Below are 22,778 nucleotides of genomic sequence, written 5' to 3' on the forward strand. Positions count from 1 at the left end.
GGCTCCAGCTTCAGTTCACCATTAGTCACCAGGAATCAAGAGCACAGTGCCACTTCCTCCCATTCTCTAGTCTATTCTCAGCCGCGTTTCCCTTGAGATGTGGGCCCAATAATTGGGCCGCCACCATGGGAGCAGCTGCACAATCAGTCACATGACCTCGGCACAGCAGTCCCAGAGTCACGTCTTCACACTGCATTAGGAATTAAAGTTCACAGATAGGAAATAAAATGAGACTTCTTACCCTGCAGAGACAGTTCACCACAGAGGGACCTTTGTTAGGCTATCAGTGTTGCTCTGTCTTGAACGTTTGTCTTACAGAGCAGATGCACTCAGGATATACGTATGTCTTACATTTAGCATGTCATATTTAATTCATGCAATGTTTGGGTATTTTATGTTGAGGGCTGAGCCTCTTAAAGGCCTCCAGCAGAGTCTTTATTTGATATGAACTGTGTGGAGGGCCCAGTCAGCAATAACTCTGCAGTTATTTCAGATTTTGAACAGTGTGCAGTACTGATTGTTGAACATCGCCAGAGGGGGGATGGGGGGACGGAGGGAATCAATGCAGCTTCAGAGAAGCCACTGAGCTCGGTCCTCAGCGGAAACCATCGATACCGAGCTGAGGTCTAAGCACTTAAAATGTAAATGCATCTTGAACAACAACAGCACAGACAAGAAAGTTGTATCGGTGTCTTGGGATCTCTCCAGGTGCATCGTGTGCATTTATCTGTGAAATCAAAATCTCTGCACAAAGACACAGGTGCCTGAGTTGGCATATTCTCCCCTTTAGTGTTGCGCTGGACAGTGATGCATTGCAACAAAATAAAACAAATGGACTGCACTGAACACACTCTCTTTCTCAAAACAAAAACCCACTGTAGTTTATACTATGTTCCCCGTAATGTAAAGTATCACCAGCATGTTTATTAATGCTGTGTCCCGAAGGTGACATCCTTTGTGCTGTCACAGGACTAATAAGACTCTTGGTGTGCTCTAGAAAACCTGTTGAAAATAAGTTAAGTGGGAGATTATTTAAATGGAACAAGGTGTCTCTAAGGATCTCCTTTGATCTCAGCAATTTTGTGTGATATAAATATCTGCAGATTAATTATGCATGCACAGTGGGATTGCTAAATCCACAGATTCACCAAAGTTATGACTGCCCTGATGAGCACTTGCCTTCTCTTCCCATTTTACTACTGTTCAGGAGATGTTTTATAATATTTTGGTAACTTAAAGAAAAACCCTCTTAGAGAAAACACAACAATATATCGTTTAGTATATTATTAATGACAACTTACAAAACAAAGCAGGCTTGCAAGGAATCACTTAAATAATTCGATGTAAAGACATATTTGTGTTAAAGAAGCCAAAAATCCAACATTCGTCTTTATTTAGAACAGTCCAATAAAACAGGCAATATGAAGAATAGTCCATAAAGATTTACTTTTAAAAGGCTTTTTTCTTTATAGAGGATGCAAAAGAGACAATAATATATAATAGTAGCAATTAAGGTCACTGTAATCGAACATAACTCTTGCAGAGTTCATGGTCCCTGATATCTCCCCAGCCCCCGTTTTTCACGTGCGGGGCCACCCCTCCGGCCCCGTTGGCTGGCAGTCTCTTTGCTATCAGGAGGTTCTTTGGGAACAGCTGGTTCCCGCTGCTCTGTAGGATGTTCTCTATCTTCGTTTTCTGACTCATCGGCATGCAAGAAACCTTCTTGTGGTGCATGCCGCAGTCACCGGCGTGGAAAATCCGCGGCGCCTCACTCACCATTACCTTCCAGTAGGAGGGCAGGCAGGATACAGTCAGGTGTTGTAAGGACCAGTCCCAGTTGTAGTCGTCGTAAGTGCAGAACGTATCGGTGCACTGGATGAGCTTCTGGTACGTCTCTCTGCTCAGAGCCATCCCCATGTTGTGCTCAGTGGACTTCCAGGCCTTCACCTCCACCTTATTTGCTTTGCTGGAGTAGCCGATGTGGCTGTAGCTCCCCAAAGAGAGGATGTCGCAGTCAGTGCACTGCTCCCTTTTGAGAGCCGACATGAGCTTTAAGAGGTGGATAAAGTCCGGGGACATGAAGTGGTCCTCCTCTATCAGCAGAACCAGACCCTTGTGGTCCTTCAGAGCCCGGACTCTGTCCCATACAAAGTGCAGCTTCCACCACCAGTGGTGCTTGGTCTGGGAAAACTTTGCCTCACGGTAGTGGCCAAACGAGTCGGGGTACTCTGCGTTGATGCAACCCAGCTTTAAGGCGTCTTTTTTGGGAATGTCTCTTGGGCAGTCCTTGGGGTCGTGTCCAGGAAACTCCTGAGGGTACAGCTGGATGCTGAAGGGGAAGAAAATCTGAAGTACCTGACAAAAGTCAACAGAGGCCACCACTTTATTTATCTCAGGGGACCAGAAGTCATGGCTGAATATCAGCAGTATGCCCTCCACACCTTTGGCCTTCCGCAAACTGTCCACTAATAGCTTAAGGTAGTCTGGTCGGTTATGGACCTGAACCACCACAACCAGATCGTCCTTCTGCCGCGCCGCTTTAAACTTTTCCTCATTTCTTACTGTCTGGTCGAAGTTGAGCTGGAAGACAATGCCACGGTAGACTAAAGTGGTATTATCTACCTCTGGCTTGGATATCTTCTCTTTTTCCTTTGCTTTTTCCTGATGTGTGTCATTTGCTTGTATAATAGGAGGTGGAACAGGTGCCCGGCTGACTGCAGGTGTGACTTGCACCTGGACAGGATTGTTGACGCTACTGCTGCTGCTGCTAATGCTGCTACTTCTCCTCACCATCTCCGCTTCCTTGGGGAACGACCCACCGTCGTTCTTCTTCTGCCTTCCGCTGCTCCAGAAAGCTAGGCCACAGATGACAACCACCAGAGTCAGTATCACCACCTTCCTCTTGTAGATTCGGAATCTCATGATAGGGGGTCAGCCTCTTGCGAAGGGAGAGAAGTCGATTGTAGTGAAACAAGAAGCACAGTTTTGCAGCTGCGGTGATGTGCTTTGCACGGGGAGCAAGCCGGATTAAAAAGAAGCTGTTATGGGGCTAATTGTTGGCAAAATGAACTGTTGTTGTAAACATGGATCCAGCTGGAATGTCATTGATGGCGGATGAATATTCCATAAGGCATGACGGTAACTGGGAGGCAGCAGGGTAGCAGTGAGCATGAACCACCTAAACAAAACATAAAATCAATAAATAATGTTAGGTGCATTGTGGCAGTATGATTGAAATCACTATCACAGTCTTAATAATGATTATACCTGACACATATGTCACAATCAAGGTTCATTTATTTGTCATTCTACAACACGGGGTTGTACAACGAAATGCACGTTGTAGTCTCTTTATGCTACACAAGAGAAACTATTTTTTATGGTGGAGTGCGGAGGATGAGTTTGAGAGTCTCGCAGCCTGAGGAAAGACGCTGCTCTGTCGTCTGATGGTACGACAGCAGATACTTCTGTATCTTTTGTCAGACAGCAGCAGGGTGAACAGGCTGTGACTGGGGTGGGTGTATGGAAAGGCAAAGCAAAAATCCCAGCAACCGTTCTGAGAGCTAGAACAGACAAATGCTGGGCAATTTTGTTTGATCAACTAATGATACGATTAAACTACTGTTAATGCCGATTAATTTTCAGTGTTTCAACTAATGAAATAATCAATTGTTTCTAGGGCTGAACAATCTACTGAAATATTAATAACAGCATTATAATGAAGAACTGTGGCGCAGCAGAGATGCCCCAAACGTTCACATCGTCATGATTTTAATTGTTTTTTTCAGCAAATATGAAAATAGGGATGCGAAAATGGCAATTTGCACTAATTATGAATCATATTGCAATCATAATTTCTGTCAATTGTTTCGGCGCCACAACTGAGCAAACTGCATTTGCTGATGAAGACCTTGACATGCAGTGGGAAGCGAGAAAACAAGCTAAAAACTCCAATTTAGCTGGATTTTAATATGGACAGCAGAAATTTGTAAGACGATAACATCATAAAGATCATATAATGATGACTCTGCTGAATCATCCGGCTCTAATGGAAGTGCACTTACAACAACAGAAATGATTTAATTTCATATAAAAAGGGACGCTGGTCACTTTGAGAAAGACTAATGAAAACCACAAACGTGGTTTACAACGTGCTTCGCTCTCCTCTCTACTTGTATTATCAGCTGATCGTCGCCCCATGCCATCTATATTTTACCCTGCATAAATCTGTTCCTAACTGCATTATCATTATTGATCACCCCCCCTTTTTCTGCTCACATCTGCTGAACACACCTCCATTTTTTATTTGTTATCGAGTTAGTGGTCTCTCTCTCTCTGGCTTCCTACCTGACCCTTTTATCTGTCTTACCTGCCTGCCTGGAGACTCCTCAGCTGAATGATCACCATACCCTGCCTGGGTTAGGCATCTGGATTTGCCTATTAGTCTGTGATTTCCCTATTAGTCTGGATTTCCCTATTATTCGGTGATTTCCCTATTAGTCTGTGGCAGCTGCTATAAAAATACAACAAAGTAAACAAAATGCTAGCAGTGAGCATGCACCATCACATTATAATACTTGAGTAAAGGCTAGTTTATGCCTGACTAGCCCAATATATCTAGGTTTACAGTGAGTAGCTGTGTCTATACGTCTTTTTCTATGTTCAATGGTTTCCATACATTTGTCAAATGAAGTGAAGCGTTTGTTCCGTAGCTGAAAGTACAGCTGTCTCAACCCACTGTGCTTATTTTTTTTCCACCATAACCCGAGCAGCTTTAATCTAAAAGTGTCTCTGCCTATCGTGTAAATGTGCAAAATATTCTCACTAAGCGTTAGTTTGCGGTCCTGTGTTGGCCGCCGCCAGGCACACCGAGCCTCCGCCAGCTTTCATCGATTTTACCGTGACATCTCGTCGCCCGTGTTTTTTTTCCTCATCTCCCCCCTCCACCACCACCTCCACCGCCGCCGCCGATATGTAATAATGCTCCCGCAGCGACCGAAAACAACAGTTAACGTCTAAAATCTCCGCTTTTTTTAACAAAAAAACAAACAAACCAAAAAAAAAAAAAAAGATGCTAACAGTAAGTTAGCTTCGGCTAGCAACTTACAAGCGAAACCTCAACCGTCAACAAACGGCAGCGTCCATGGCGTAAAAAACCACCGCAACAACCGCGTTCACTGCCGGCGGTACTGACCTAAAACTGGGGCAGCCGTGCGGTGCTTTCAGCGGGAATCATCGGGAAGGAAGAGTCCCCCTGCTCTCCTCCATACCTTCCAGCGGGCTGCATGGAGACGCGACTGCCAGCTAGCTGCAACAAAAAATCCCAAATACGGAACCACTGCCTGCCGCTGTCCCACAATGCACCGGTCCAGCGGGGGGGTGGGGGGGGGGCAGCCGAGACACCTTAAATATCATATCATGTGCCCCCGCTGCTGCTGCTGACACTGTTTCTGGGCTCATTACAGGCGAAAATAGGTTTACTACACCTTTAAGTCACACCGAGGCTTGATGTATAGATTTTTTTTTTTTTTTTAAACATGGAAAATCCACCTTAAAAACAGGATTTTTGCTCACATTGTGCTCCTCAAGTGAAAGTGGTCAGTTCACACAGCCCAGACTGACTCCTTCAGATGGAAAACAGAGCAATCAATACTTTATATAAGGGCATATATTTATATTTATCTGAAAATATATCCTTGTAAAAGCACAATGGATGCTGTAAAAAAGTCTACTGTAGAAGTTTATTAAGTAGCCTATTGTTAATAATAATAATAATAATAATAATAATAATAATAATAATAATAATAATAATAATAATGTCCAGTAGTAACTTTTAATTAAATCCTTCATCACAACTAAAATTTACAATTGAGACATTATGAAAGCCACAAAATGAGACACAAACACATGAAAATAAAACAAACAACAACACATCAGTCATAATAATAGCAATAGCAGTGATCACAAACAGTAAAGTTTACAAATCATGGTCTTTTATACACTTATTCAGTAATTGACACCCCTATACTTATAAGGCTTAACCATGCAGTTTACAGGTATTTTACTGTTATACCTGGATAATTTTAGTTATTATAATTTGCTTTAGTAGCTTGTTTTCAACCAGAACAAGTAAGAAATACAGTATGGACTGATGATGTAAGTGCCCATAAATCTGTAACTTTGTCTACTTCAAGTCTCGTAGGTGAAACGGTTTATTATCAGTTTGTATTGTTTTAATATTTTTAACAATGTGATTTTTTTTAAATTAAATTCTGGTATTTGATGTTAAAAAAATATCTTTTGGTTAATATTTCCTGTCAGAAATGGTAATAAATAGGGTAAAAACTCCTTTTGCATCCACTCTCATATTTGGTATAAAATATTCTCTTTTAAAGACAATATTGTCCTGTTTAAATGTAGTAAACGTGTCAGTCACAATAAAAAATGTGCCCAAATGAGGCTTATTCAAGATCTGAACGTATGAAAAATATTTGTCATCATATTCAACCTGTACTTTGTCTTTTCCCTGCGCAGTTAACTCATATTTGCTGGTTTTCCACTCATCCCTGCCTCCACTGTAACGCCACCAGCAGGCCGTGCGGCTCCCTGCAGCGGCTCTCTCCGACACCAGGGGGCGCCACGCAACAAACCTCCACCGGAAGCGCCGCCTCTGAACGCTTCATTGGCGCATGCGCGTCAGTCCGTCTTCCTTTCCGACGCTCGAGCGAAAGAGACAAGATGGGCCACCAGCAGCTCTATTGGAGTCACCCCAGAAAATTCGGTCAGGGATCCAGATCCTGGTCAGTACCGAGCTAAATGTGTCGATTGTCGATATATGTGCCGAAGCGAGTCGGTTTTGAGGAGTTTGTGGCCGAAAGGACTTGAGAATTAATGCTGAAAAGAGCACCGCATGGAGGCTGCTCCTCAGCTAATATGGCGGTGGAGGATGGATGCTCCCTGTTAGCTTAGTAGCGCTAGCATGGTGTAGCTAGCCGGTCATTGTTTGAAACTACGCTATTGTGGTTTTATTCTCCAAAAAGCTGGTAACATTTTCCAAATACGAATTGTGCAGTTTCTTTCCTTGTGTATTTGCCTCACGGTGTTTAAAAATGATTTAAGGAAGTGTTTAGTGTTAGCGGGGATGCTCAGACAGAGGCACGCCAACTGAACTCTGAGCTAGCGTGAACTTCCGCATGAATGATGGCTGGACATATGTTACACTCATGTAAAGATAATAAGATTAACCCATTATTATTATTTTTTTTATTTCAGCCGGGTATGCTCGAACAGACACGGTCTGATCCGTAAATACGGGCTCAACATGTGCCGCCAGTGCTTCAGGCAGTACGCTAAGGACATCGGCTTCGTCAAGGCAAGTGATAATGAGCTTTTTACCCTCAATTAATTAATGAGATTATGTTTCACAACACAGCAAAAGGTTTGGCTTAGTTAAGGTTCATTGCAAAGACTGTTGTTGAAGTGTAGGTGAAGCATGACCAGAGTATTTCTAATGTTTAGCTTTTATTTTATAGAAAGAAGGGACAATGCACATTAACATGAGCACCAAAGTCTATCATAAATGTGCCAGGTTAGCCATACAGGCTAATTTTGAACTGCAGACTAAAAACACAACTCGAGCAGAAATAAGACAGCCACTACTCCAGACCATGACAGCTGTCCCTGGCAGGTTAATGGCATGAAAACACAACACACGAGGATAAGTAATCACTAAGCACATCAGCATTTTAGCACATTAAAACACACAAGCATTTGAACAGACAAAACAGCGTGAGTACAGACAAAAGCAGGCGGACACAGGATATTAGTGAAGACAGTAGTTCTCTCAAACTTCAGTTTTAAGGAACTGGTTTTAAAATGTTATGCATCAGGTTTTCATCAGTTGTCATTTGGTAGTGCATCCCTGTTAAGTGTTGTCAGTTTTTAGTTTGTATGAATGTATGATGAACTCGGAGCGATAAAGCTTACTACGTTTCATCTGAACTAATGTCTTGATTTACTTTGTTTTTCACACAGCTGGACTAGATGTCTCGCCCTGACACCTCCTCAGATGGGTCAAGTGATCTCTGGAAGGCTGGCCAAGATGGGATAATTCAGCACTGCAAATAAATGTGTTTTTTGTCCAAGCTTAATCTATTGTGTTTTTATTCATGCATGGTTTGTTTTGTTTTTTACACATGATGCTGGATAAAGGTTCTTAGTAATACACAGGGCTGATTCATAATTTTCATACTGTTAAAAGTTAGTGAGGGCACAGTCATAGACACGTCTGTAAATGTGGCAGTCTAACTGTCCTGGCTAATTATCAATTCCAGTGTGTGTGTGTGTGTGTCTGTAATGACGGCTTTCAAAACTACAAGATGCAATGCACTTAAACTGTGACAGCGAAAGTGAGCGTTGGTGAGAAACAGACTAAGGCTTAAATGTCAGAATTTAAAGACGAGAGTACATAAACACAGGGTTGTTAGCTGTTGTCACTCAATTTTTAATACACAAACTTAAAATGTATCCTGTGTGCTTCAGTAGTTATAAACATAAGCAACATCTGTTAGCAGTTGTAGAAGTAACATGCTGATTTTTCACCAGAGCACAAGTCTTGAATTTAGAAAACATTCATGTAATTGATTAATAAAAAAAAATCAGGTAATTGCTTTCTTAAAGCTCCCATGATGGTTGGATGGACCTTTTTTAAATTTGTCTTTAAGGTTTAGAGCATAAGGTCCCAAATAGGAAGCACTCATTGTACACAAGTTGCCCGATAAATCCTTTGAACAAATATCTGGAAGGTAAACACTCCTTGTAGAAACTGCTTCAACATTTAAATTACACTACTGACAAAATGCAAAAAGTCTAAATACACACCGTAATAAGGTGTAGAACATCACTTCTAAAAGATGTTTTTTGTTTCACATCTTGGGTAATATCTAAAGGCATCCGTATAATTGGTAGGAAACCCCAAGGGAGATAAGTTTTGAAATGAGTGAAAAGTATAGCTGAAAACCAGACCATTTGAAAATCTAGCCATTAGAAAACTGAACTTTGAGGCCATTTGGTGATCAAACAGTCACCTTTCTTTGTCAACGACCCTTAAAGAGCTATTTTACAAGAACAGAAGAGGTACAGTGGACCCCTGCAGCTGTCTATATAATAATAAATGGCACTGCAGTAAAGAGGAACTGATTAATTTCCAAGCCGGCATGAGTTCACATGAAACGACTCGCCCCCCTCACATCCTCAAATTGGTAACCTGCTGAGATATTGGACCTGTTCAAAACGAGTGAAATCTAATAGGTCCCCTGCAGTGCGCTTAATTGCTTAGTGCCTTGTGACCCTGGCTACCAAACTTGAAATATTGAGTGAGCACAGCATAAGCACCAGCCCATCAGCTGTTGTCCTGGAGACTGAGTAGTGATCAGAAGAGTTTTGTGCACTCTCAGATCAGTAGTCAGCATTCCTCCCCTGGTAGGTGGTAATTCATGTCCTTTTTTTTTCTCCCTTCTGGCTTCAAGGTTAAGTGTGGAGCACTAGATGGCAGCAGCACTTCACATTCATGATTCAAGACCAGCACGAATGAAAATGGCCAATGAAATGCCATTTATGCATTCAGATGTTCTTCAGTATTAATCATATGCAGATAACCAGCCATTTTAACCCCCTTATCATCATCTCAAGGCCTCGTCTGCCACTCAGTGTATGGTCAATGTGAGGTTGCATACAGGTTTTTGAATAGGACTCTTGAAGACAGGTTGAAAAGGGCACACGTGGTCATTTTAATATATTTTTCAACACTCATCTGACACGTTAACTGTGATTCATGCAGAATCTACCGTGTGTATTTATATCACGCCTTGCACTTTGATGATTTATCACCCGGAGGTTTGGGTTTGGTCCCATTTAATCCGAGGCAACAAATAAATGGTGTTTTTTGCAAAGTCCTGTTTATCATAAGCAGCAACACATCTCTTTGTGCACAGCGGGATTAAGATGGAACTTTAATGATCCCAGTGGGGAAATTGAACTGCGCCAAAAGAATAAATAAAAACCACAGCAAAGTGAAGGTTACAGGAACACACGACCTGCAGCTGCAGCGCGGGAACATACTGTATTAAAAAAATGATAAGACGAATGGGAAAGAACAGCAGTGCACAAGATTGGAAATGTAGCACCTTTTTATAATGAGTCACTGGAAACTCAATGTACGTGCAAAATGAATAAATGTCACAAAAAAGACAGGATGTACACTTTAGAGCTAACACTTATAAGTACATGAGGAATCAAACATGGGCACCATCATTTCACCAAAGTCTTTGAACGGATGCACCGTATGTGCATTGTAACTGTGTACATGAATACTTTATGTGTGTATTATATAAGCACAAACTAATATGCATAAAGAGGATCGTGTGTGCTTTAAGGCTGTCGGAGGGGCTGGTCGGACAGAGTGAGCTGAACACACAAGTGCTCCATGTTGCATCAGTCCACCATGGAGGCGGCAGGAAGGTGTTGTCTTTGATGTTCACTTTCATTTTTTTTTTCTCACCACTGTATTAATGCTCTTGTTATGCTGCCTCCTCAGCAACACCACGGCCAAGACAACCGCTTGATAGGACAAGTTGAAAAGTCTGTTTCATCCGACCCGAGTCTCCTCAAGAAGGCTCTTTCTTGTTCAGTGCCTTTGTGTGGTCAGGCCAGTTGCTGGGGACATGTGAACCTCAGTTTCTGCAGTCTACTCACAGATATAAGCAGTGGAGGACCAAGGCTGGACCCTTAAATCAGACCTCATGTGGCTGACACATGGGATATGCAAGATGTGTACACTTTTTTAAACCCATATTGTTCTCTAATTATTTCACTGATGAGACTTTCCAAACCCTTAACAAATCACTGACATAATTGCCAGCACCGGCAGAACTTTTTAGTTGTGCTGAATATAAATGAATCGAATGGGACTGGCTGATGTTTGGTTGTCGTGACCAAGTTTGAGAAAGGAAACTAAATTCTGCTTTCTCGCTTTGTTTAACACAAGCCGTCCTCCCAAAATCGGCTTAGAAAAAGCAAGAATGCTGTGAAATACTAATAAGTGACGATATTATTCAATCCTTAATATTTTTATTCATACGCTCATAACATTTTGAGGTAACTTGCAAAAAGTACATATTTGATGTTGTCCTTTACTCTACAGAAGACTTTTTGTAACATGACAAAACGCTGTGTTCTGAGGTCTTTCCCTCATAAATGCCAGTTTCTTTCAAACCCCGCAATTTCAAGTCTTAAGCCTGGTCCGTAAGTAAATGCGTGGAGCGACCACAAAATCAAAACAAGGGGGCTAAAAGAGGCTAAAACAGCTCAGTAAAGCTGCATGTTTGAGTCACCACGAGACACCGATTTCACACGTCATCTTTTAATATTTCATAAAAACACTGATCAGTGCAGCTAATAGTACATCTTGCAGCCAACATTATTTATTCCTCTTTACTTCAATGACATGACGAGGCCAGTGCCCCAACAGTGGATGCTTGTGCGTTGCAGTATTGCTGTTGCAGATGTGAAGGAAAAAAAGAAATCAGTTTCCTGCAGAAGTGAAAGACCTGTCTGTGTGCATCCATGTGTGCATGTTTAGCCTGTGCGCACTCCCCCTTATAAATATATTAGAGAGCACACTTTGTGGGTACAACCACATGTTAACATTGGAAGTAAACCTGAATAAAACACTAGTCAGACGGCGCATATCAGAAGGGAGAGCTTGTGCCATGGCTCGGGGGGGCCCCCGAGTCCAAGTAGCTTCTCCGACTGACTGCCAGCCACGTCGCAGAGGTTCTCCCATCCATCTCTGAGATTATAGGGAAAAATAAGTGAATTGAAGATGTTACGGCGCGCTGTTGGCATGGAAACATTCTGCTTGGCTTGCCTGCTTTTCAATTGTTAGACCAAGAGGCACTTCTCGCTGCAAGGTTCCTCAAAAGGCCTGCGAGCAAACACACACGTTCTCCTTCAATTTCGACTGAGAGGGATCGTTGTTGGCTGAGTGAGGGCAAATAAAGGAAAGCAAAAAAGTGCAGCCGCTGGACACAGACAGAACAAACAGAAAGATTAATTGAAAAAAAAAAACAAGAAGCAACAGTAAAGGCAGGAACAGTTTGTTCTCACTGTGAAATTATGCAGGCTACGGTGTAAGCAGCTCTAAGTATTGATAATTGCCGGATGTTTTGGTCGCTATATCCTCATTTTCTTTCAAAAGTATGTGGATAGGTTAGGAAAATCCTCAGTAATGCAGTTATTTATTTATTTTTACAGGAAAACAGCAGTATCTTTAGCCATCAAACATCACCAGAACACAGCGCTTTCTAGGATATTTCCCCTGTTTCAGTGTGCTCCCTTGAGAGGCGAGCTGTGCAACACGCTGAGCTTTATTACAGTCCAGTGTGGAACGCTGGCCGACCCAATTGTTCCAGTCAAACAGGTCCTAATTCTCAAACCGCCATGTAATAATCATTCTCCTGCCGCAAAGCCTCAATTTAGGCTTCGATGACTTTCGCAAACATTAATTTCTCCATAGATTTCTGGGGGGGATTATGGAAATTGAGAAATTGCTCCTGCAGTGACGTGCAATGACACAGACTTTATTCATATCAGAGAAAAGTGTCTATAATCTTCAGGCTGATGTTACATAAAATGAAAAAAAAAAAAGTCACATTACAGCCAAAGTAGAAGTGGGCGACTCTTTGGAGGCTGCCGTGCCACAGCAGGAAACACACAGGTGTAATTAATAACACTAATGGTGGCTGTTTTCCATTTAGGTGATCTAGTTCCAGGGTGCTGCTGCATGTTGGCTCACCGGGGCTTCTCAGTGGAGCAGAGCCAGCATTAGTTTTATTAGTTACACCTGTGCTGTGCCCGCTATGACAAGTCAAAATGGCTGCCGTGAAGAATGACACAGAAGAAGAGGTTGAGGGGGTTGGAAATGTTAAGTGTGACCCTGCACGGTCACCGCACGACAAACCATTGTTGTGTTTTCAATATTATTTTGAAATGTGGCAAATTAACCTGTTGATCTCATGTGTAGATTAATTATTTTGAAGTATTTTGGAATGGCAGGAAATAAGGTTTGAAACTTGGATGTTTCTTCTAATGTTTTAATGTTGACTTCACGGCTGCAGCCTTGCGATGTCCCGCCATGAAATGCAAAATAAAATATGACGACAAAGTAGTTTTTCCTGTGATTTTATCAAAGCTCTCATCATCATAAAGCATTGAGAGTCAGCTCGGAAAATCAAACCTAATTTCACCATTTTAACGTTTACCTTGCAATTCTAATGTATGTACATATCTTTTCTCCGGAGGAGTAATTAAATGCAACTTAGGCAGAGACACTTTGCATTTCAACTGTCCGGGAAAGCAAATGAATCCACCTGTGACGCACAAATTGCTGTATCCTATAACAATATCCACCTGAATATTAATCGGCAGGACGGTTACCTGTAAGATGACTGGAGAATATGAACGGCCTCATCTTTGTGATGTGCACCTACAACTCTTAGTTACTGTGTAATTTCACTGCTGAAGTGCCAGACATGAAAAATGTGTTGCTTACCAATCATGACGAATAGAGAAGGGATGCTGCAAGATCCTCTTTGATATTGACACAATACTAAATTTCATGAATTACACCGGGCATGCAGAGAATGCAGAGAAATCCCTCAAAAATCTGTGCACAGCTGTGGAGGATCTGTTCTTGCAAAGCCATGCATTTAAGTCATATGAGCTTGTTTTTGACTGGAAAGACATAAGCTGCACTTGACCCTCATGCATTAAAACAAAAGACGTGGCAGGCAGATTTACATCCATGCCACACTCTAAACTATAAACAGAAAGAGCCCTTTGAATGATGGGATTTCACATCTCAGCCTGCACCCCACCATCCAGTGAAAAAGGACGCTGCAAAACCCAAACCTACCTGTGGGGGCAGTGTGGCACCACAGCTGAAACTGAAGTTAGCACAGATGAGGAGGCATGGAGCAGTGGAAGGTGAGGTGACGGGAGGTGCTGTGCTGCTCCCTGGGGAGGAGCACTCCAGTCACAGTAGGAAAAAAAAAAAAATACTAGAGAGAGAGATGCAGCCTCGATCAGGCTGTCAGCTCGGGGCACATCTAATTGAATACGCCATGCCATTTGAAGTGGTGGAGTAGAGCTGGAGCAGAGAAGAGAAGCGAGCGTAGGGCAGGCTCAGCGGGAGAGCAGCCTTCACCAAACAAAAAGACAAATCAAAGAGTGAACACAGAAGATGTTCAAACAGATAGCCCTGATCTTTGCTTTGTGTTCGACATCTCCCACTGTCTTTATGTATGTGCCGCTGGTAGCGGCATTGGAGAGGAGTGCGAGGAAGGAGAGAAGAGGCTGTGTGGAAGGTGAAGAAGAAGGAGCGAGTGAAGTCGTAACTTTCAGCCCGATTTGAAAACACACAATGAGGTTAAACAACCTCAAACTCGACGGTTGAGGTTGGAGGTCTGCATTTGACTGGCCTCGCCATACGTAGCTTAGCGCCGCACGGTGCTGAGGGGTGGCGGGAAAAAAATATTGCCCATAAAAGGAAAAGATCAAATAGTGGCATTTAACAATCCGCCGAGAAATGGTGTCACGGAGGGCCCCTCGTCTTTTAGCCCTCCTCAGGCTAAGAGGATGTGATGTTCTGACGGCATTGTGATTTATTCCTCACACAGGTCATGGCTGGCCAATCGCACCATATACTTTACTGGGTGGTCCCTCGCTGTAATCCCCCATTACGGTCATGCACATACGCGTATATGTTCACCGAGCTAAAGGTGTATTCAGACTTTATGCCTGCAAGAGACTAGACAGAGCCGTAACCTTTTATGCAATATGGAAATATCATGCCCATAACCATGTCTGTCAATCTCTTTTGTACACCGGACTGGATGTTAACCTTTGAATTCACAACGGCTGGCCTGAATATGACCCGTGCTCACATTTTTTTTCATTACCTGCATTTATGAATCTCCGAGACAGCCCGAACGGACGTGAATATTTAACGCGATTTGCATGAACATTATAGTTGGGTGCATATTAAAGAAGCAGGATATCTCTCTCGGTGGCAGCCGCAGGGGAAGATGACAGGAGGAGGTGTGATGGATCGATACCTGATTTCCATTTTTTCTCCGCAACATGTAAACATTTGTCATCGCTGCCTCTGAATTGTTTGATGTGATAAACAGATGTTGGAGATGGGGAGCGAACATCTGCCACCCACTGATCTTATTAGCAGGTGCTAATTTCTTCCACGAGTTGTGTGGTGTGTCTGTGCCACTGCTCGGGCCTCCCCGTCTCTCTGCTCACGCTTGTAATCCAGGAGAGAAAATGAACTGTCACGCATGTTTGATTGTTAAAAGTGGCTGCTGGTTTCTGTGACAACACCTATTCCAGAGGGCTTTAGAGTAATGGGCATGCAAGAGGTTTCTCTCTCTCTCTCTCTCTCTCTCTCTCTCTCTCTCTCTCTCTCTCTCTCTCTCTCGTTCTCTTTTCCCCATTTTTGAATATTTGAAGGAGGTAATTCAGATGGAGGACGATTCAGTGAGCGACATTGTGACAGATGCAGCTCTATTTTTCCAGGATGAATGTGCGAATGATGCAGCCGGAGAGAGGATCAGAGAGAGCAGAATAAAAACCACCCAGCAGCTCAGATGGAGGCGCAGAGAGCAGGCTTTTCCTGCTCACTCCAGCTCCAGCCCTTCTTATTTTTTTATTAACCCCACTCCTACCATAACCATTACGCCTCTGGCTATTACGCACAACATCTCCACAGACCGACCAACATGTCAGAAAATGACTGGCATTAAATATGACACGCAGTCCTTATGCCATCATTGCAGAGAGGGCCATTTTCCTCTTGAGTGAAATGGAGGATGCTGCAGAGCGGCTCTTTTTTTGGGCGTTTTTTGACAAACACGCCTAATGCAGCGTTTGAGTCATCTTACTTTCACACTGCTTTCAGAGAACGACTACAGCCCTCTCGGGATCCAGACACAGTGAGATGGGGGACTTTAATGAGGTGGATCACCTCGGTCTGGTGGCTGAGCAGGTTTTTGACCGACACACTTAAAGCTGCATTTAAAAAATTCAGATCAACAAGCATACTTCATGAAACCATCTCTTTTAAAGTAAAAAACAAAGAGTTGTTTATTAAACACATGTTTTAATATAGGGAAGGAGTCCACATATATTTGACAATACATGCCAATATATACCACAAACTAGAATGTCACTCATTAGAGCGCATACCGCCACCAGGGCCCATCAATTGCCTTTAATTCAATCAAGCCTTATCCAATATCAAACTTGATAGCCCTATATCACTTTACGTTTTAAACCACCCCACACTGCTAATCATAATTGAAGCTCACCGGATCTAGATAAGCCTTTTTTCATCAAGATTGAGAAATTGATGAAAATGTGACCCAACAAACTAACCAACCAACAAACCAACCAACCAACCGACCAACCAACCAACCAACCAACCAACCAACCAACCAACCAACCAACCAACAAACCAACCGACCAACCAACCAACCAACCAACCAACCAATCAACCAACCAACCAACAAACAAACTAACCGACCAACCAACCAACCAACCAACCAACCAACCAACAAACTAACCAACAAACCAACCAACCAACAAACAAACTAACCGACCGACCGACCAACAAACTAACCAACCTATCACTTTAAATATATTTGGCATGTATTTCTAGCTAATTTATTTAGAAAATATATGGTAAGATTTTTGTTCCTATCTTCATAAACACATCAATAATTTCATTACATATGAGAATAACACTAATTACAAACATGAGCCTGTGTCAACTCTTGATATCAGCGTTAATATGTAATTAAAGGTGAAAATATTGACATGACACTGTTTAATCGACACAAGTAATGAAAAACAACTAGAATGTGAATATATTAGATCTACATATATGGGAAATATGTTCCTGTTGTACAGGCTTTTTTAAATTTTTTGTAATGAAAGCCTCCCCGTGCTGTGAGGATGTCTTCCCACCAGACTGAACAGATTATTCCTACGCCTTTCAAAGCTATAATTTTGGCTGTAATGACATGTTCCTGTGAAGAACAGAGCTTTAGATGAGAGGTTATATAAACTTTCATTCTGTATTATTCCACACCATAAAGCACTGTACAGTCTGTCTATTTTTATTCCCTGGAATGGCTTCACGTTCCTTTGACTGTAACCTTAGATAGTCTCCACGACATCAGGGATCGCAAGAAGTTAAATCACTTGGTTACGGCAAAACGGTTTCTTGCCCGTAGCAATGACAAGTACGGCATTAAGAAGTCACGCAGAAAAGGACTGCATGGCACGTTGTTGTTTGGTGCTGAGATATGCCTCTCCCAGTGGATTCGCTGTGTGTTCGCCTGCGGCAGCCTGACCTGCCCCCCTCTCGGCTGTGTGCTGCCGCCGCTGCTCTGGGATCCTCTCTGCTTTTATCGATTCCCGCCCCGTCCGCCCACCAGAGGATCCGATACCGGTTAACATGATGCGGAGTCCACATATTTAGAGGCCGGAGGGTATCAGCGGACTGAACTCTGATTGTTGAATTGAGAGTGATAGGGATCAGTTAGAGCCAGGTTACGATTGATTTGGTGTGTGTATATAAACAGATACAGAGATCAATGGTGATGGTCAATAGAAATTATAAGCATTTTAACAAGCACCAATAAGTGACACTAAGAGTTAAAAGGTGTTATGGATTATTGCAAGGGCCTTAATGTAGCCTGTGTGAAAAAGTATTCTTGTTTTTGCCTTTTTGACTTTAATGCAGAGAGAAGTAACTGAATTATGGCACGTGTGCGAAAGGCCTTTTTGGGCCAAGACCGGAGCAAATCTTTGCAGTTTGCACAACAGGAAAGTACAGGGTAACCTTTCAGGCACAGCTATTTCACTTTTCACACTTTTGCACAGTGAAGCTGCACTCAGGAACATCTCCATCTTACACCTTCACGAGAATGCCACAGAAATGCCAGAATAGATGGGGCGAAGGACGGTCCAGCAAATGGTGCTAATGCAACACTTAGAGATGCCAACCGCTATAAAACTCAACTCAACGAGTCCTAAAACCCAGATACTTAAGTTCCCTCGCCTCGAAGTCGATGGGTTTTTCATATGGGTTATAATAGTAAGGTGTTCGGTTAACGCGAGCTGAAGAAATGTTCATATTTGAGTGGCTTTTAAAAGGCGATTGTGAATAACAACACTAAATGTAAGATGTGGCAAAGATTTTTGTAATGCACTTAATGTTTTTTCGCGATGAATCAGAAACGTGCATTCAATCCATTTACAGGAACATTAAAAGAGTGATGGCTGCCGAACTGATACAAAAGATACAGAGGAGCGTCTTAGTCATAGGTTCACTCTCTGTGCGTGAAAGAGGATGTAACCCACTACTGCTTGTCTTTGCAACACTGCTGCTTTCCCTGAAATATTACTCGGTCTTGAGTTGGGAAAATGCCAGTAGAGATTTTCCCTGAATGTCATCCCCGTTCCCTGCAGGAAATGTTCCTGTGTGTGATCGGGACGTCGTACATCTACTCCCAGAGCTTCAGTTTTACAGCTCTCTGGCTAATTTTGCTACAACTACATCCTTTAATAAATGACTGTGTGCACTACTTCTACCTCTCCTTGCACAGAAAGTATTTTACAGAAACCAGCCTACTTGACTTTAATTATTCCTCGGCCTACACATCATTTTATAGAGAGATATCTTTATTAGCCAATTTGCATAGAACTGGTGTAATGTTGACGTCTCATCACTCATTTTTCTCCGTCTATGATAGCCCGCTCTACATCATTACACTTGGATTTGGAGTGGTGCTCAATCAAGCCTCAGGATGTTAATAAAATATGCTGGTTACCGAGATGAGATGAATAATCGCAGGACTCAAGTATAATTTCCAGCCCCACCAGGTTGAGTGTGCTCAGCCCTTTACGTCACACCCTGGGAGGGGATCGCTCGGTTGCAGCCCGCCTATCGGGGTGGTCGCACGCTGGCTGCGATGGTGGCGATTTGAGGGGAAGGCAGGCTTGGCATGGTGCACCGCACGATAAGGTTTCTGCACCGCCGTGGACAGCACTGGGGGATTGTGGGAGAGCGCTTATCAGTCTGTGTCAGGGTCTATCAGCATCTGTCATGTTTACTCCTCAGGTGTGCTGGCTGCTGGCTGACTGCTCTGCCAAGGCTCCTTCATATCAGCCAGCTGAGAGCTAACCGGGAGCGCAAACAGAAACCCACCCACTGCTGCCGCAGACCAAACCCTACCTATTACAGTGCATCCTCTCTCTATATATAGACCTCGTCTTCACAAAGTTTACTTGTTATATCCTCTGCTTCTCACTGCCTCTTCCTTCCACATCTTGCCTTTCACCGTGTAACCTCTCCACCGCTTTCTGTTCACCTGTTTGGAAGGGATGCGGGTTGAATCATCGCTTAACGGGATATCAACAGACCTGACCAGAAAAAGGCCTTGATTTCACACCACCATGTTGCCTTTTTTCCTGTCAAGTGGCACAGTGTTACGTCCATTCAGTCCGTTTCCCTCTAGTCGCAGTTCACAACTGCTTCTCCGCTCTTACAGGAGCTAAAAATGTGGCTTCGAAAGAGGGCAAGGTCCACGGCGAGCGTGCGAGGGAAGCCGGAGAAAAGGATGACATGAACCGAAACGGAATACAAATGTTGTATTTAATTGTTGCGTACAGGAAGAGCGAGCGCGAGAGACGACGAGAGACGACACGCTCAGACAGAAAGGTGAGAGAGGTTCAAGCAAGAGAGAACGAGAGATTTGAGAGAGATTGTCAAAATGTCGCAGGTGGAAATGTCAGCGGCGAGGTGGAGAGGAGTCAAACTCAGCGAGAGCAGGAGGTTGAAACCATAATTAGTGTCTGCGAGTCACTGCGAGTGGCCCTGTGTGATGTCACCGGCTCTCCGTGCTCTGTATCCACCGCTGAGGACAAGCATAGGGACTAGCACGCCCTGACCTCTGGCCTTTCTGAAGAACATGCTGTACTCTCTTCTGTTTTACTGCAGCATCAGCCTCCAGGCTCCCAGCTCTGCCCGTGTCGGCTGTAATGACCTCATCACTATTTGCGGGGTCACACTCGGGCCTGCTGTGACTGCCGATGAGCGCGTGTGTGTGTGTGTTTGTGCGCGCTCCCCCCCTTCGCCAGTGTGCATCTCTTTTATCTCCAGCAGAGCATGAGCAGCTGCTGCATGACTGACAGCAGAATCACACTGCTGTGGCAAATACCGTCTGCCTGACCATCTTCCCGGGAAATCAATGTAACATTGGAGCAAATCAGAGCAACATATGAGTGGTGGCCTCTGTACATTCCTTTTCTGTGAGGCAGACGACCGTGGTCCGTGTCATGCTGTTTTCCCCTCACTGTGGTATCGCAGGGAGACAGGCAGCCAACCACTGTGAAGGAGCGAGCCTGGGAATGACAAACACCCACTTGATCTCATGAACCTGCATAACAAATGGTTCTCAGAGCCACGGACATGGCCAGTGCCACGAGAGATAGGGAGGTTGAGGAATTCAGACAGCGCACACAAACAAAACCGAGCTGAAGTCCCGAAATAGTGGGAAAATATCACAGATCGTGGCGCCATTTCAGAGTGAAGGGCTTTAAATAAGGCCCAGAACAGCATTAAAAAAACAATGAGTGGGGGAAATAAATATGGATTTCAATGAGAATAAAATAATATGGAGACAAACAAATCAATAAATCAAAGGAATAAAAGTTATGAGGCATTTTCAGTGCAGTAGATTGGCACTAAATTAATCTCCACGGTGCTGGAGAAAGGTCTGGCTGCATTATCATTCTCATAGAGTGGGAAAAACCACTCTGGCTTGTTTGTATTTCTTTTAAAGGTGCAATATATAAGAATAGTCTACCTGTCAAATTCACATTCAAAACAAATAGGGGGCAGCTCAACTGCTGCTAAATGTAGCTGCCGTTAGCTAGTTAGCCCAGTTAGCCGTGCAACTAGCAGTTCGGACTGAGAGCCAGGGGAGTGTTGGTGTTTACACGGGCTGGTTAGCATGCTAACTTCAGGAGGTATCTCTTCAACACAATACACAGACATCATAATATCAAAACTGCTATTTCTTCACATTCTGTAGATAATTTGATGATTTTTTTGAACTTTTTAAACTGAAATTCTTACATATTGCCCCTTGAACTAATCATTATCGTCTTTGATGTTGGGGGGAACATGTTTTGCAAGAGATGAGATGAGGCAACCCCTTTCAGTTAAATGGCAAAATCCTCGCAAAAGAAAAGGTAACCCTAACCCGTTAACGTTAGCAGACAGGTAAGTGTTAGGGTATCTTGCCATTTTTAGCGAGTACGTTGCTAGCTCGGAGGTTGATGTTGCTGTCTCCCGTAGCCGTGAGTATTTCAAAAACAGTAACAAGCAGATAACTTCAGACTGAAATAGACACCCGACGGCTTGAACCCGCAGCCTTCATCAGGTGAGTCAGTCAATAGAAGCGCAGACCACAGGCACGGCTAAATTACAACAGGTTGCACCACATGTAAGTTGCCAGGCGCAAGTGCTACTCAGCTGATGGGTTCAACTGAAATACCGTTAGCTTGCTAATGCATGAGCTGATCTGACACTTATAAAACGTAATAGTAATGTAAACCGGCAATGTGGTTAGCCTAAATGATCAAAAGACTTTCGCTAGGTTAGCATAATTGGCTGACTTGTTTCAAATTGCATTAATCTACTTGCAAAAATAACATTAAAAAAACACATGTATTCATCCATGTATGCATACAACCCATGCCCAGGACAAGATGCTATCCAAAGGCCCCCCATCAGATTATTTTAAGGGTTAGAGGGTCATTTTGGGCCCTCCCATGACCCAGGGGCATAGCTGGTGATACTCAATCCACAACAGCAAACTGTAGGGCATTCACTGCATTTTAGTAGTCATCAACTAATTTCATAAAGTAGTCACATAGTCGGTTAATGACAGCAGATTTATCATATTTTTCTGCCCAGTAACTATAATCGATTCTTGTCAAAGGGCCTCCGTTAAAGGGATGAACGATGACGATGATGATGATGGACTTTGTCGACAAGTGGTTTTGATAGCTGACTTGTCAACTAATTATTAGATTTTCTGTGAAACCCCTAGTAAACAGACCAGTCTTTGACCTGAGATGTCCGCTGAGTGTGTAACGCAGAAGCAGATGACAGATTCATTCTGGCCCCACAGGGGTGATAAAAATTTCTAAATGAATCCTTTGACACAGAAAAAAAAACTGCGGTGTAAAAAAACACAGGCCTCTGTGGCAGTTGTTCCACCAGCGTCTGGCACATAGCGTGCCAAGATCCGCTGATTGTGTTAGTAATGCTCCATGTTAAACAGATGGGACAAAATGGAGGGAATAGCACAGTGTGTCTGACCTAGTGATGTATTTCAACCGAAAAAAAAGCAGCGAGGGAGTCTGAGCAAAAATACCACCCAACTGGTGCTGAAAATAAGCCGGCTCTTCTGTCTGTCTGCTGTAATTCTCACAGTGTTCAGCCTCTCATGAAATTATTAAGTCCAAAATCCTGTGCGCCAGGGATTTCTCCGTCTCGCTCCCACTCTTCCTCCTGATCAGTCTTGCAAAACATGATGTATGTAGATGGTCTCCGAGCTCATCTGTCATTTAAAGAA

General features: G+C 43.2%; 2 protein-coding genes across 2 annotated transcripts; one reads left to right on the forward strand and one right to left on the reverse strand.

Annotated features, from left to right (window-relative positions):
• Positions 1-1,376: 1,376 nt before the first annotated feature.
• On the reverse strand, positions 1,377-5,323 carry mgat2 (alpha-1,6-mannosyl-glycoprotein 2-beta-N-acetylglucosaminyltransferase). The gene is made up of 2 exons (XM_073492746.1): positions 5,195-5,323; positions 1,377-3,178 (listed from the first exon to the last, which is right to left on the reverse strand). The coding sequence occupies exon 2, from the start codon at positions 2,920-2,922 to the stop codon at positions 1,516-1,518; it is 1,407 nt and encodes a 468-aa protein (XP_073348847.1). The 5' UTR covers positions 2,923-3,178; positions 5,195-5,323; the 3' UTR covers positions 1,377-1,515.
• Positions 5,324-6,705: 1,382 nt separating this feature from the next.
• rps29 (ribosomal protein S29) lies at positions 6,706-8,150 on the forward strand. Its single transcript, XM_073492846.1, has 3 exons — positions 6,706-6,800; positions 7,273-7,372; positions 8,035-8,150. Exons 1-3 carry the CDS (start codon positions 6,739-6,741, stop codon positions 8,041-8,043), a joined length of 171 nt encoding a protein of 56 aa, XP_073348947.1. The 5' UTR covers positions 6,706-6,738; the 3' UTR covers positions 8,044-8,150.
• Positions 8,151-22,778: the final 14,628 nt, after the last annotated feature.

This window comes from Pagrus major, chromosome 22 (genome assembly GCF_040436345.1).
Source record: "Pagrus major chromosome 22, Pma_NU_1.0".
Taxonomy (NCBI): domain Eukaryota; kingdom Metazoa; phylum Chordata; class Actinopteri; order Spariformes; family Sparidae; genus Pagrus; species Pagrus major.